At 44.4% G+C, this 15,762-nt stretch overlaps 1 protein-coding gene across 1 annotated transcript; it reads right to left on the bottom strand.

Annotated features, from left to right (window-relative positions):
- Window positions 1-6,326: 6,326 nt before the first annotated feature.
- Window positions 6,327-12,070, bottom strand: IL6 (interleukin 6). The gene is given in 6 exon segments (XM_052000157.1): window positions 6,327-7,128; window positions 9,000-9,088; window positions 9,091-9,145; window positions 10,429-10,527; window positions 11,603-11,778; window positions 11,932-12,070. Coding segments are annotated over 6 exon segments (627 nt in total). The 5' UTR covers window positions 11,951-12,070; the 3' UTR covers window positions 6,327-6,939.
- Between the last annotated feature and the right edge of the window lie 3,692 nt (window positions 12,071-15,762).

The following is a 15,762-nucleotide window of genomic DNA, read 5'->3' as shown; positions in this document are numbered from 1 at the left end:
ACCTATGCTCACAATCTCTATAAATGGCCTACCATTAGAAGGATTGGTAGACACAGATGCAGATCGTACAGTCATTAAAGGTGCCAACTGGCCCAGTCACTGGGCAAAGATTAAGGCAGACACCTACATGTCTGGTGTAGGAGGATCAATAGCAGCTGAAGTTAATGCTACCCCTTTGAGATGGATATTTGAACATGAAACAGGAGTTTTTACTCCTTTTATAGTCGAAAAAATCCTCATCAATCTGTGGGGAAGAGATGCTTTACAGCAATTAGGGTTAAAAATGAGTACTTCAGTTTTTTAGGCAGGGCTGCTGTTGAAGGCTTGCCAGCACTTTCACCTGTTCCTATCCAATGGAAAACTGATACACCAGTGTGGATAGAACAGTGGCCCTTAGGTAGCGATAAAATTCAGGCCTTATTAGATATAGTATAGGAGAAACTTGACCAAGGACACTCACAACCTTCTCTAAGTCCTTGGAATTCCCCAGTATTTGTTGTAAGAAAGAAATCTGGAAAATGGAGGATGTTGACTGATTTAAGAAAAGTAAATAAACATATGGAAACTATGAAAACTCTTCAGCCTGGACTTCCATCTCCTACTCAGTTGCCTAGAGAATGGCCTCTTTGGGTAATAGACATTAAGGATTGTTTCTATTATATCCCTCTGGATAAGGAGGATATGAAAAGATTTGCCTTTTCAGTGCCCAGCATTAACTTAGCTGAGCCTTATAAAAGATATGAATGGACAGTTTTGCCACAGGGAATGAAAAACAGCCTTACTATGTGTCAAATGTATGTTGCTGATGCTCTTACTGCAGTGAGAAAAGCATTTCCAAAAGTAATGTTATTACATTACATGGATGATATCTTGGGGTGTACACCTGAGGAACAAATGTTAGAAGCATGTCTACAAAAGACGATAGAAACACTAAGGAACTACAAATTGCACATAGTTCCAGAAAAAATTCAAAGACATGCTCCTTTTCATATTTAGGATATGAAGTATACCCTAAGGTGCTTACAGTACAAAAACTTTCATTAAGAACAGAAAAGTTAAACACCTTAAATGACTTTCAGAAATTGATAGGAGATATCCAGGGGATATGTCCAGTGTTAGGTTTGACTACCTATCAATTGCAACCATTATATGACATTTTAAGGGGAGACAGTGCTTTAAATTCACCACGCCAGCTTACAAAAGAAGCTCAAGAGGCTTTGAAAGAAATAGAACTGGCTTTATCCAATGTGGTTGAAAGAGTCACTCAAAAACCCTTGAAAATATCAGTTTTTGCCACACAAGAGGCACCCACAGTAGTCCTTAATCAAGGAGACAGTGTGATAGAGTGGGTGAACCTCCTGGCACAACCAGAACAAAGCCTTATTCCTTACCCAGTGCTTGTGGCCAGAATTTTATAAAGGCCATTAAGTAAGCAGTACAATCATCTGGGATAAGACCTGACAGGATATACACCTTTTATACTAATGCACAAATCAACGTGTGCTGTGAGACCATCCCAGAGTGGCAAATTTTATTAGCCATGGCTCCAAATTTTACACACGGGTGTCCATTAAAGAGAACCCGACTATTATATAATTGGTGATGGATTATTGAAGAAAAGGTTTCTAAAGTTTCTCTTAAAGGACCACTATCTTTACAGATGCATCTAAACATAACATTTGTGCTGTATACTCTAGTGAGTTAACTATAAAGAGAATAGTCAGAATTCCTTTTCAGTCCACTCAGCAGAATGAATTTTTTGTAATCATTCTAGCTCTTACTTATTATCCAGGAGATGTAAATATAATATCTGATTTGGCCTATTCTGTAGGTGTGGTACAAAGAATTACTACAACTCAAATAAAATTTGTGGCCTCTAATATATATCATCTCTTTGGAACTTCAAGAGCAAGTGAGAAAGCATCCAGGTAAGATTTATATCTTGCATCTTGCACTCTCATAGTGGACTTCCAGGTCCCATTTTTGATGGTAATTCAAAGGCAGATAGCCTTCTAACCATGTTGGCAATACTCCTTTATTTCAAGAAGCCCAACTATCTCATTCTAAATACCATCAGGCTGCTTGAGTTTTATGTTTACAATTTGGGATAACAAGTGAGGAAGCTAGGAGTATAGTAAAAGTCTGTATGGCTTGCCTTCCTTTCCACGCTCCTACACTGCCTCCAGGGAAGAACCGTCATGGTTTGAGACCCACTGAAATTTGGCAAATGGATGTGACCCATTATAAATCTTTTGGTCGTCTGTCTTTTATCCATGTTGTGGTAGACACTTTTTCAGGATTCACTTTTGCAATACCCAGCTGCAAGAGACAACCTGAGTGGTCACTGAATTCCTTATACAAGCATTTGCCATTATGGGTGTGCTACAAGCAATAAAAACAGATAATGGACCTGCATATACTTCTAAACATTTTGCACACTTTTGTGCACAGTATAAGATTTTACACACCACTGGCATACCTTTTAATCCTCAAGACAGGCAAGTAGAGAGGAGAAACAGAGACATCAAGACACTCCTCCAAAAACAAAGGAAAGGGCTACAGGTAACCCTAGGGAACTTCTAAATTTAGCTCTTTATACTATTAACTTCTTTATTTTTGACAAAGATGCACTGGCTTCAGCAGACAGATTTTATAACCTACCGGAAGGGCAGTGTCCAGTGCAAGCAGCTCCACTATCTTTAGATAATCACCAGGTGATGTGAGGAGACCCAGAAAGTGGTGAATGGAAGGGACCAGATAGGTTAACTGCTTGGGGGAGAGGGTTTGCTTGTATCTTCACAGATGGAGAAGGAATCAAATGGGTGCCGACAAGCCATATTCCCCTTGTCTAATTGGAGAGAGACGAAACAGACTCTCGAAATGAAGAAGACCCAAGTGGTGGTTCTGTCGCTGACTGCCCACCACTGAAAGAGCATGGCAGTTATGGCGTTTGACTCATGGACATCAAAAATTGTTGGATTTCAAAACCCTCAGGAATCACTGGATTCTCTGAGACATAATGAGACTGTTGCAAGGTTTCAAAACTGTCAGGAATCATTGGAATTCCTGAGACATGAAAAGATTGTTGTATGTTATGGGCCAGACCTTGAAAGAAGGTGCTAAGTCAGTGGAACTGATAGAAATAATGGTTATTTGGCATGGTGCTTAACAGTTCTCTAGTTCAGTACATGTACTTAGTACTTACTAGAGTTCCACAAGATTCACACCTTTGATAAGAGAGAGCATATAAGCTCGGACAACTCATCCAGAATCAGAATGAGGGAAGAACAGAGAAGTGGTGGCAGGCTCTTCTCCTTCGCTTCTCCACCGAAATCAAGATCTGGAAGGCCCCCAGAAAAACTAGCTGAGCCCCAAGTAAAGGAGACGACTTGAAAGAGACAATAAAGGATTTGGACTTTAATCCCTGGCTGCATTTGTGGTAATTATTGAACTGAATGAAGGCTGCCTCCAGAGATCCCAAGAAAGCCCCAACGAGAGATTACATTTTAGAGAGAATATTACTCTTGTAGAACTTCGAAATCCTAATGACTCATTGGATTCCCTGACACGTAAAGCAATGGACAATTGGTTTTGGACTATCTCTTGGCTGCTGAAGGAGGCGTATGTGTGACTGCTGTTTACACACCCTCCTTCTAGGACTTCTGGAAATCTTTTACAACACCATTTTGATTCATATTGTTTGTTATATCACTACTTCCATGTACAATTCATGTTTGTTACACCACATTGAGTCTGTACTGGCTATGGGGAGAGTCACCACTAATAGCCTATGCGTTATTGCTATGTGCTTGTGTAATACTTCCTATGCTGATGGGTTTGTGCATACCTGTTTCTAGTAAGACCCTTCAGCCCAGAAACCCTGCTAACAATATCTGGCTTGACTCCCCACTTCCCTTTGGTGTTTTTCATCTCTCTTCCTGGGAAGTCAGGGGGGCATGATCATCTCCTTTTGGGGGTTCTCACCTCCCTGAGAAGTCGGGGGGGCAGTGGCCACCTGTGTTCTAAAACAAAAGAAAGCAGGAGATGTAGAGGGCTGGAACTCTGAAAAGGTGTGCTTGAATCTAAGACAGCAGAGTACTTAAGCCTAATGTGAAATAATGGTTCTATAAACATATACTTAGATGATATGGTGATGTAATGACTCTCCTCACAACTGCTGAATATGTTGTGATGAGATAACCATAGGGAAGGAAGGATTGGAAGACAGAGGGAGAGAGTCAGTCTCTCTGACAAAGCACACTCAGGATGGAAGACTTCAGGCTCCAATCTCAAGAGCCCAGGATCCATCTTTGACTAGCCACATGGAAGCTTACCTGCCTCCTTCACTTCTCCTCCTAAAGACCAAGGACTCTGACTGATCCTGACTCTGATTGATCCTGAGGTCCTCCAGAGAGCTAGCCCAGACATTATAAGTGACCATTTCTAAGATTATATATAGTATGTGTGTATATGTACTTTTTGTGTGTGTGATATTTTGAACATTGTTAAAATTTTACAGAGAACTTGCTTTCTTTTTAAATGTGTGATTTTTCAAAGAATTGCTACTTTGTCAAGTGTGATTCATATTCTTGAGAATTCTTCTACATTTTTACCATGGAAGTCAATGGAAAAATTCAATTTCTAGGAATTTGCTTTATAGCCAAGTTTTCAGAAAGAGTATATTTATTTTTGAGGCCATGAAGCCAATATCATTTCTCTCACTAGCCAGTGATACTTAACACAAGTTAATTATTATGTGATATTGTTGAGAAAGGCTTCCCATCTATGTCACATGGACTTTAGATGGGAGATTCCATAATTTTGATTTTTTTTTAGTCATTTGCTGAAATTTCTTTTAAGTAATAAATGCATCTTAAATGGCCTAGAAAGATAGACTTACCTGGAGACTTATCAGTTTTATCAAGTGAGCTTTAAAGAAAAAATGGTAAAGTAAGAGGAAGATGCTTGGAGGATATGATAACATGGTACAAAGGATTGGAAGAAAGAGGAGGAAAGTTTTACTTGTAGGAATAGACAAGAGGCTACCTGGTCTGGCTAAAGAAAATCGATGCTGAATAGCCCAGATGGGCAGCCCTGTGCCACAGAAAGGAGAAAAATGGAAGTACAGAGTTGGGCAGATTTTCAATGGAGATTGTTCTGGGAAATGTGGGGCAGTGTCCAGTTTGAGAAGGGGTGGAATGGCTACAGACAGGACTGGTGAGAGGAAGGCCAGAGTATGGTAATGAGACCCTATTACATATCCCACTTAAGCTTAACCTGCATCTTTTCTAACATGTCTGATAAGGGACCATCCAGCTCCTGAAGAAAAAGTGCTAGGGAAGGGAAGCCCATCCCTTCCCCAGGTACTTCATTCTTCCCCAGGTACTTCATTCAATTTTTGGCAGCTCTCATCCTTAGTGACTTCTCTGGAAACCTATTGTTTCAAGTTCTGCCCTCTGTGGCCAAAGAGAAGAAATCTAATCTGTCTTGTACATGATAACCCCTGAAACCCATAAATGCTGCTGGGAATTTTCACCATCCAGTCTTCTTTTCTTCATAGAAATAACTCAGTTTCTGCTACTGATCCATGGTACCATCTACAGAATACTCACTATCCTAGTTCCCCACTCTCTGAACTCTCTCCAGTTTATCAATGTCCTTCCTAAAAATGGCATCTGAGATTGAACATATGCTTCAGGTGGGATCTGATCAAGGTAAAGGAAGACTAAATTGATGGGCAGTAGGGTGAACAGTAAGGAGCTGGACGGATTTGAATTCTGGTTCTGCTCTAATCTAAGACTGCTAGGAGAGACCTAATAGGTCACTATGAGGAAATCAGACATCTATCAAGGGATCACTCTTAGTTTCAAAGTTTTCATCTGATTCCACTGGCTTAATACTTTTTGGATCTTTTTTTTGGGGGGGGTATTAATTGGGATTGGAATTATGAGTTGGTCTGTGTAGGGATTCCCAGTTTTAGAAACTCCTTTCACCTATGAGGGTCAGTCTGTCACTTACAGTCTTGGACATGCTGACTCCTTTGACTTCAGGATTGCTCCCAAAGTCCTCCTTTTTTACTCCCCTCCCCCCCTTTTGTTTCAGAATCTGGTGAAGGATGACAAAAGGTTTTGTTGCATGAGAAAGCTGGTCGAACTAATCACAAAAAATGGATTTTTACGAAAGGTAATTTTATTTAAAATAGTTCAAATTACATAGTTTCTTTTAAAATTATGAAAATTCATAAATATAACATAAATAATTCTTTTTGATCGAACTAATCACAAAAAGTAGATTTTACAAAAGATAATTTATTTAAAATAGTTTAAATTATATAAAGTTTCTTTTAAAATTATGAAAATTTCATAAATATAACATAAATAATTATTTTTCAGAATGAGGAAAGAGAGTAAACCTGTGATTTCACTGGGTTGAGGAGGCTTTGAATAATGAAATTCTTTTTACCAAGGCAGGTTGGCACTTTCTCTGTACTTTGTTTTAATGAGTTTTGTGAGCCAGAGAGAACTCAATGACTTGCCCAGGATCATCTAGTCTGTGGGTCAGTGTCAAAGCAGAGACCTGAGCCCAGGCTTTCTGATTCTGAAGCCCGTCTTTTGATTAGCAGATCATTGGAGGTAAAACCTGCTCGTTTATTTCAATTCCCTGGTTCTGAGCCCAGGGAACAAGAATGGCAGTTCCTTTCTCAATTAAGATCACATGTAAAAAAAATAGAAATCCTTTAAAATGTTTTTAAAATATATAAATTAATAATTACCTTATGGGAATAAATATTACTTAAATACAAATAAATTAATTTTAAATTATTAAAAGCAATATTCTCACTTGCTCATACTTTTTTGGTTCTTCATAAAGAACAACATGGCCATCTGCCCACTGGACAGATTTTTCAATGAAGGAAGGAACAGGCATGAACTAAAACGTTCAAGCACTGGCATTCGTGGGGTCCATTTTCCGAATAGCCCGAATGGTATGCTGCATGAACTTGATGTAGCGACACAGGCTGAGACGGAAAACCACCTCCCTGGACCACTTTTCCAGACTCTTCAGTTTTAAAACCAGGTTATGGGAGGCAGTTGGGTTGAGGGTAGGTACTGGATCTGCCCCCTTCATCTGGAGGAAGGAAATAAAAAAGATGATTTTAAGTCATTTTCTGAAATACTCTGGTGGAGAAGGCCCTCCATTATTTCTGGGAGACATGGCTATGGTTGGGAAATACTGCTAACATGGACCAAAGCTTGTGAGAGGAAGGCACTTTGACCAGTCCCTCCACAGCGTTTGATGTGATCTCTTTCTGATCCTTCTTCCTCACAAGGATCCCGGGTAGGTCCCCAGGCTGTACAAGAAACAGATTTTCCTCCCTTTGTTCTAGTGACAGAAGAAAAACCATAACCAGCCACCCCAAATCCTTCTGACTTTTTCTCAAACCATTGATAATCCCCTAAAGTTAGAACTAGAATCTACCCTAGATTTTTAGCATCTTAAGAAGCAAACCTATTTCAGGGGCCTAAAAAGAGCACATAGTAATTCACTTCATCAAGTAGTTATGCACCTGGGATGTTTGACTTGGCCTTTTTCCTGGTTGATGTTTACAGAGAGAAGTATCTGATAAGGGAGAGGATTCCAGGTCCAAATTCAGGTGTAAACTTCATCGAGAAGCTAAGCGAGCACATTTCAAGAAGACAATACGGAAGTCAAGCTTAGATTCGGCTCGGTGCTTCCACCTGCTCGGCCTCGGTGGCTCCCCTATTTTTAGCCCTACATGGTTCACTTACTCTCCCACTTTTCAGCACCTACTATGTGCAAAGCTCTCTTGGAGGCTGTTGAAAATTGATCTCATGGAGCCAGTGTAAAAACACTGGAAGCTAAACAGAAGTTGTCCTCCATCTGTGTCTGTCGGTAGTATACAAAGCCCACAATCCTATCTGTGTGATCATCTGACTGTACCTTGAACATGTTCTCTGGGAAGCACGATAACATGTAAAGGATCTATTTTCTGATGTCTCCATGAGACTTTACTCCCTTTGTAAACTTCAGGAGATAGATCCTTTATCAAATTAGGAACTTGTCAACCTAAGGCATATTTTTTATTCTATTAGGAAACGTCCAATATTTCCTCAAATTGCTCTGAGGGCTCTATAGACTTCAGACTTAGCACCCTTTACAAACTCTCACACACTCTCTATATACACCACGGGTCTAGTATTTCTATTCTTCTTTTCAGTGATTAAAAAATCCCCTCTAGAGTTGAAAGATTTTCTAGCCATGACTTTCTTTGCAGACATGTCCTCCTGACCTACTCTTATCTCCCTCCTTTAGTCTTGGACTTGCCTGGAAGAACGGGTGTGAGTCAGAAGGGGAAGGCAATCAGTGGCTACAAGTGGAATCTCCCATTCTTGGAATGTATGAAATCTTGGGAATCTGGCTGGAGTGCTCACAGACTCCTTGTCACTTTTGCCTACCATCTCCTTGATATCGCCACACCTAACCCTCTGCTAACCCCTCCTAAGACTTTTTATGCTGCAAGTTCTCAAGAATTCCCTTAAAAGCCTGTCCTAAAAGTGAAAAACGACTGTATACTTTTTTCTGGGGCTGCGGTCGTGAATTTTTTTTCTTTACGTTTTCTTGACAGCCGGCACGTGTTTCAGACAGGCACATGAAGAGACATTTCCCACTTCCTGTCTCTCAAGGACTTCCGAAGTTAATGTTGAATATTATTTGTTTCAACTCTCTACAGCTGGCACAAAAATGAGATGTCCCAACAGCTTCCACAGAAAGAGAGGGTAAGCAGCGCTGTAATTGTCAGGAAGCCCGTGATGGGGCTTTTTGTTGGCTTTTAGCTATCTTTTTTTTTTTTTTTTTTGAGAAGTAGTGCAGTTTAAAGGACTTTCAAGTTTTCTTGGGGAAGCCTGTTCCTTGGACCTGCCTATGGCCATTTCTAAGTTGGGACCATTGTTTCTTGAAATGGGCAAAGGGAAACTCACCAATAATTTCAGAGACTCGGCTAGTTGAGTCGTGAGTGTTTTTAATGTTCCAGTCCTGCTTTGCTTTTCTCTCAGCTCATTTTCCACAACTGGAGATACCCGTCAAATTCCTGCAGTTTACTGATGAGCTTTATCAGGCATGTCTCCTTATGTGAAAAATAGAAAAATTATAGTTACCAATGGGGGGAAAAGTATATAAAATAATTAAAATAGGTCTTTCAAAGCAGAACTTATATTGCCCCTTTCCCCCTTTTCCTTACCCCTCTAACAAAATTAAAATGCTTTTTCTACAATATCATCCCATTTCTCCTCCCAGTGACCCTATGGAGTTGGAAAAGTCCAGCTGCCTTATTTTCCATCTGGACAAGCAGAGACACCACTTCAGTGATTTCACTAAAAGCCAAACAGGTGTTGAGATCTGGGAATAGGCTGAATTCCCCAGATTTTCCCTATTCTCTTTTCTGTCTTAAATTATAGACCTTCCCTAGGTCAGTGGGTCTTGCACTTGGATTATTTTCATGGAGTAATTAAGATTCAGGACAGATTATCTCACTGTTTGGATGGGAGAAGGGCCGATCAGAATGATTTTATGAAGAAAGAGAGCTTGATAGCCTACCAATGGCCAGCTAGAGAGGAGAGGTCAATAGACCATGGAATAGAAGATAATCTGGCTAACATCTTTCACAGGCTTCTAATTCTTGGAGATTTTGAAGTGTAAAAATACATCAACACCAACAGAGATACCCAGGTTTGTTTAAAGACATGAAAATGAGACCATCATTTGGGACCTCTTTTAAATTAGCTGCCTTGTGAAATGCATATTAAATAGATAGATGAACATAGAAAATATGTATAATGAATATATCTCTATTGCTATCCATCCATCCATCCATCTATCTATCTGTTCCCTCCATCCCTCCATCCCTTCCTCCCTCCCTCCATCCATCCATCCCTCCATCCATCCCCCTCTCTCTCTCTCCCTTCCTCCCTCCCTCCCTCCCTCCATCCATCCATCTATCTGTTCCTTCTTTTCTCCTATATGGCATATTCCCCATTAGGTACTAGTGGATCTCAAAGTAGCAGTAGAAGTCCTCCTTTCCCTTATTTATAGTTCTATGGGTCCCATAGCTACTCATTTTCTGTGTGTACTCATAGCCTAGACATTGCCTGTGAACACGGGCGGTCACACACTTAGTTAGGAGCCAAGTGCCCAGGAATCAAGGTGTCCCACATTGATTCAAGTGTGAGGCCATGGAGAGCCCATGAAGGTGGGAGTCATGAGCCCTGTGCCTCGTGCCAGTGGGCGAGAGGTCTCCCTGATGCAGCGAGGGCTGCCCTTTCCTCATTAATAATAAACGAGGCTTCCATGAAAGGAGGGTCTCCACGTTCCTTTGCAGCCCATTTGTTTGGTGGCTCAGGGGCTGGGTACCTTATTGAATCCAGAAGAGAAGCATCCATCTTGATCTGTCAAGTTGGGAAAGACCAGGTTGTTTTCAGCTAGTATCGTGCTGCTGTTGTCGCATTTGCCCTGGCAAGAGAGGCAAAGCAGTCATGATCCCATGGCTATTTTTAAAGAGACGAGTAGGCACCCAGTCCCAGCATCCCAGAACCTCTGGGTTGGCAGGGAGCCCGGGTGGGTATCAGGTGCAACCCGTGCCCCCATGGAAACCACTCTCTGATCCCCTCAGCTTCGCTCAAGGACTCCCACAGAGGGGGCCTCCCTCGCTATCTGCCCAGCCGGCACACTTCATTTCTGGACAGCTAGATGGGTGAGCGAATGCCCCCCGAGAGCAGGCCAAAATGTGCATCTTTGCATCTCCGCTATTGCCGACCGCAATGCCAAATTTCAGAGCGAGACTGACAACCCCTTGCCACATTACACCCTTTGAGTCAGATCCTCGAAGATCACAGTTCCCCTGATTCTTTTCCTTCCCCAGCTAAGGATCTTTAGTCTGGGTTGGACCACAGAAAGATGAGACTTTTCTCTAAAAATGAATTTATGGCTCTTTCTGGCCTGGGCGTAATTGTTCTTCCCAACTTTGCCTGGGCCATAAGGAGCCATAAATTCATGGGATAAATTCATCCCATAGATGACATCACAATTCTGAGATCTCCCACCAAAGGCAGACCATGCTCCACCATGCCAGGGGAAAGGGACCCTATGTCTTAGCATCTTAAATAGTTTTTCCCTTTGAGGAAGATTTCACTATTGAGAATTCACATTCCAAGGATCTTAAGACCATGGCCACCAGCTGCCAAGAAACCCAGTGTTCCCTGGAGCTGGCCATTTTCTGATCCTTCCAGCAAGGTAGAGTCCTTATTTTCTCCCAGAAAAAGGAGGCTCAGACAAGTAGATGGAGGTCATCCCAGATCAAGGATGGGCCTGGGGGTGGCAGCCGGGTCCCCTGAAGTCCATCGGGTCTAGGAGACCTGGTCCCCCCAGGGGGGAAAGCGACCTCTCAAGCCCCAGCGAGCCGAGAAGAAAGGGTGGCTTCTGTCTCTGACTGCCCGGGTCCGAGGCACTTCTCACTAAGGGGAAGCGTCCCTGCTTTGGAGCCAGGGCCCGGAGGACCAGTCCTGCCTCCAGCCAGCCTCCTACCCACCTCCATCAGGGCGTCAGCTTTTTTGCGCAGCAGGTCGGCCAGGTTCTTGCACACGATCAGGTCGGCAGGGCCCGATGACGGCTTGCTGGAGACCCCCGAGGCGTCCGGGGTGGGGCGGGCGGCCGTGGCGACGAGCAGCGCCAGGGTGAGGGCCAGCGGCCTGAGGGACCCTGTGACTGGGGAGAGGGAGAGCGGGTGAGCTCACCGCGCAGCTGCTCGGCTGAACTTCCTCCTGCTGGCTGCCTTCCACGGGCCACAGCCAGGCGCACACACTCTCACACACACTCTCACAGCTGGGGCAGGGCCAGGGCCGGCCTCCCCTTACTTACTCTGGAGCAGAGGGCCCATGTCTCAGAGCGTTGAAGGCAGGCCGGGGAGTCTGGTGGTCGGAGGGCAGAGTGAGCCTCCCGACATCTCTGATCTGTATTTATTGGGGGCGAGACTCAGATATGGACTCTCTTGGGAAAATCCAACATTTTGACAAATCTTTGGTGGGGGGGAGGGGTGGAGCAGGGGTGGGGTATGAATTTAGAGGAAACTTTATTAAGGTTGTGCAAGAGCCGAACTGTGACGTCCTTTCGCATCATCCGAGTTAGCCGGGACCAGAAGCTCTTGGGTCATCGACTTTAGCCCCTAGAGGCCCCTGTGGGATCATTCTTATTCTACTTTCTTTTTTCAGTGACTCAGCACTCGGGCCTCTCTTGGGAAAGAGGAGCCGAGGGAAGTCAGAGAGGAGGGCTGAGATCGGGTTTCAGAGCCGAGGGGACTGGCTGACGTGCTGGCTCTCTGCCCGGGCAGACCCGGACCCGGCTCCGGGGGCCCTGTTCTTGGCAGAGGTCCTTCAGGGTGGCGTTTCCTTCTCAGGTGCACTTGACAGGGCAGGAACTGAGGCAAACAGGGGCAAGTGACTTGCCCAGAACCACCCAGCTACGAAGAGTCTGAGGTTGGATTTGAACTGGGGAAGATGGATCTTCCTGACTCCGACCCGGTGCTCTGACCACTGAGCCACCTAACTGCCTTCCCCTCTCCCCCAATCTATATATTGGAAGCACAAAATGGTGGGAAAGAGAGGGGAAAGGTAGGCATTTCCTTGAATAAAGGATTTGTTATTCTGTAAAAGTAGATGCAAAAAAGATGCATCTCAAGTTTTGCCACCTCCTTTAAGAAAATGGGATATTCCATAAAAGTAGACTGAAAGATGTCTCTAAAATTTTGTCTTCAAGAAAACATTTGATTCACCAAAATTTTCTTTATTCAAAAGTTAGGAAGATCTTTGTCTACTGTTGTAGAATCACAAATGTCCTATAAAAGTCCACTAAAAGATGTAGCTAAAGTTTCACTTTTAAGAAAATAGTTGATTCACCAAAATCTTCTTTACTCAAAAATTAGGAAAATCTTTGTCGAATTTTATAGAATAACAGATTTTCTATAAAAGTCCACTAAAAGATGTAGCTAAAGTTTCACCTTTAAAAATTTTTTGATTTGCCAAAATTTTCTTTACTCAAAAGTTAGAAAAATTTAAGCATTTCTAAATATAAAATTTGATAAGCTTTGGTACGACAGATCCTTTCCAACAAATATTCAAACCGACTCCTTCGTGAAGCATGTTTCCCCGGAGAGATAAGTCCCATTGCCCAATCGCGTGATTGGAAGCAGTCCATGTGCTTGTGAGCTCTTTGAGGATGGAGATTATCTTTTGCTTCTGGTTATATCTGGAGGGCTCAGCACAATTTCTGGCCCAGAGCAGGTGCTCAATAGATGCTTATTGACTATTGCTGCATCTCTCGCCATTGTGTGGCTCATGCCCCGTTAAGCGATGGAAAGGCCGTAAGCCTGAATCTTCAGCATCTGGTACCAGCGTAGACCCGAGTTCTGTTCCACTGTGGGAGCATCATTGCTGAATTGCTTGGAGAGGCTGTTGTGTCCCTGAACTGCTTTCTCCAGTTGGTATCACTCCATCTAAGTCTTCCCTAATCTAGAACTTCTTGAGAACGTCTTCCCTAATCTAGAACTTCTTGAGAACGCTTCTGCAGGTATCTAAGCCCACCCATGTTTCCAATGACAGAGCAAAGTATTCTGTTAGAGGAACTTGATTTTTGCTTTTAGAACTTTTAAACACGGTCATACAATGATAAACCATGGGGTGCCCTGCAAATAAGTTCTGTTTGAAAATGGATAAGTTCTTTTTTTGGACTTGAGACCAATTGGTACTTGGGTACTAAGTTAAGCGAGTGAAGCATTTAACACTTAATCATTCAGTTATCTAGAAATCTCCCTATCTTGAAGGTTCTCAACTTGGATTTTGTGAATTTTTGGACACTGTATTTCGGAATAATTTGGCTTCCTTTGTGGAGGTTTATCAGTGAATTTCAGGGTTCTGAGGAGGGTTGCTGGGCTTCGTGACTGTATCCGAGAGCCCCTGACCCTTCCCTCCCTGCTGCTTCTTTCAGATCAGTCTTCTCCGCCTTGGACAGTGAGGAATTCTGCGAGGTCAGTCTCTGTGCTGTGCAGGGGCCTAGGGAAGGTCCTGCTGGCAGAGGTTACAAGGATGGAGGGTGATCGTTGGTTGGGATGGGTGCGTGGGTAATGGCTGGAGAAAGCTGGGGTGCTTCAGCCCCAGGCGTGGGCAGGGGGACCCAGGGCATTCCCTCATTTCCCTTGTTAGGTTGAAGGGAGACGAGGGCCAGCACGGCTTCAGCCACGGCGAAGCCCGAAGGAGTTATGTGGAAGATGTGGCCCCTCCTTCCTGCTCCCCCAGGGGCCCGTCTCCCTTTGCGGGAGTCACTGGCTCGGCCGTGGAGACCCGATATCACCCCCTTCTTTCTCTGACCGTGGTCACTCTGGGCACAGCTGTCCAGTGGCTAGCCTGCCCAAGAAGGTGAGCGCTCTGCTTTTGCAGACAAAGTCTCTTTAACCACAGGGGCAGTTCTGAAAGTGAGAACAGACGTGTCGCTGGCCACGTGGACGGCAGCACCAGGTACCTCAGAATGGCTTGAATTCTGAAGCTCGGCTCTGGGCAGTGTGGGTTGGGCCCTGCCCCCCCCATCCTCCCGCTCCCGTGCCACGGCCTGCTGACCCCTGGCTACATCACAGCGAGGGCTGGAGCTCCCGGTCAGCGCCCCCAGGCTGAGGACGAGTGGCGTGGGACGTCCCACAGCTGAGCCAGTGTGACGGGCACCCCGGTGCCTGCTGGCGCCTGTTCTGCCAGGGTGCCCACGGGAAGCGAAAGAGGAAGCGAGCGATGGCTCGGAGCCACTTGAGATGTCTGTTTCTGTTTCCTTCCTTCCTTCTGACTCTGCCAACTTTCATAAGAAACCATTGACAGAAGGTCACGTAAGAAATGATGGCCACCCACCGTGGACCAAACAGGCTACGGCTCCCAGGTCGTGGAGCATGTTCAAGGGAAAAGAGGGACCACGGCAGCTAGCGGACACTCTCCAGGGCCTTGCTTGCCCTTGTTGGTTGGCATAGAGAACGGCCAACAGAGCCTCCATCTCTGATGGGCCTTGGGCTGACTGTGATGGCCACCACTTCCACTGCTGCAGCAGGGGCCTGGAAGGGGGCTCAGGACTCAAATTCTGGGTCTGTGTCCAAGGGAAGTTCCTGCCCCATCCAGCTCCAGGCCCTGGTTGCCCAACCCTCCTCCTCCACTCTCTTGGTCCCATCTAGTGACTCTTAAATAACTAAATAACTGACATTGTGGGTTTCCAGACTCCCAGGTGTCCATCATGTTAACTACCAGCTTCCATCGCCCCCTCCCCTTCTCAGGGATGCCCAGGATCCTCCAACTCGGGGCCCTCCCGGAGTGCTCGTGTAACCAGAGTCCACTCTCCTGTGCTCCTGGCTACCCCCTTTCTCCCACCTGCAAAGATCCCAGTTAGCTCAGCTAGGAGGGAAGTAGTGGGAGTCATGGAACAGATTTTTTCCAAGGTGACGCCATATACTTCTGGGCCTGAACTCCTGAAGCCTCAGACCCCCTTCTGTCCATGTCTACACAGACTAGAAGTTGTGGGGGAGCTCCAGGAGACCTCACTGACTGAGAAAGGACTGGATTTCCTCCTCTCATTTCTGCTTTACAAATGAGAAACTTCAGGAGCTAGACATTCCCTTATTCTTAAAATACATTCACTTGAACCACTTTTAGATTCCAAAGTTGTCTT

Source organism: Antechinus flavipes, chromosome 5 (assembly GCF_016432865.1).
Source record: "Antechinus flavipes isolate AdamAnt ecotype Samford, QLD, Australia chromosome 5, AdamAnt_v2, whole genome shotgun sequence".
Taxonomy (NCBI): domain Eukaryota; kingdom Metazoa; phylum Chordata; class Mammalia; order Dasyuromorphia; family Dasyuridae; genus Antechinus; species Antechinus flavipes.
This window is presented reverse-complemented; position numbering and strand designations above follow the sequence as displayed.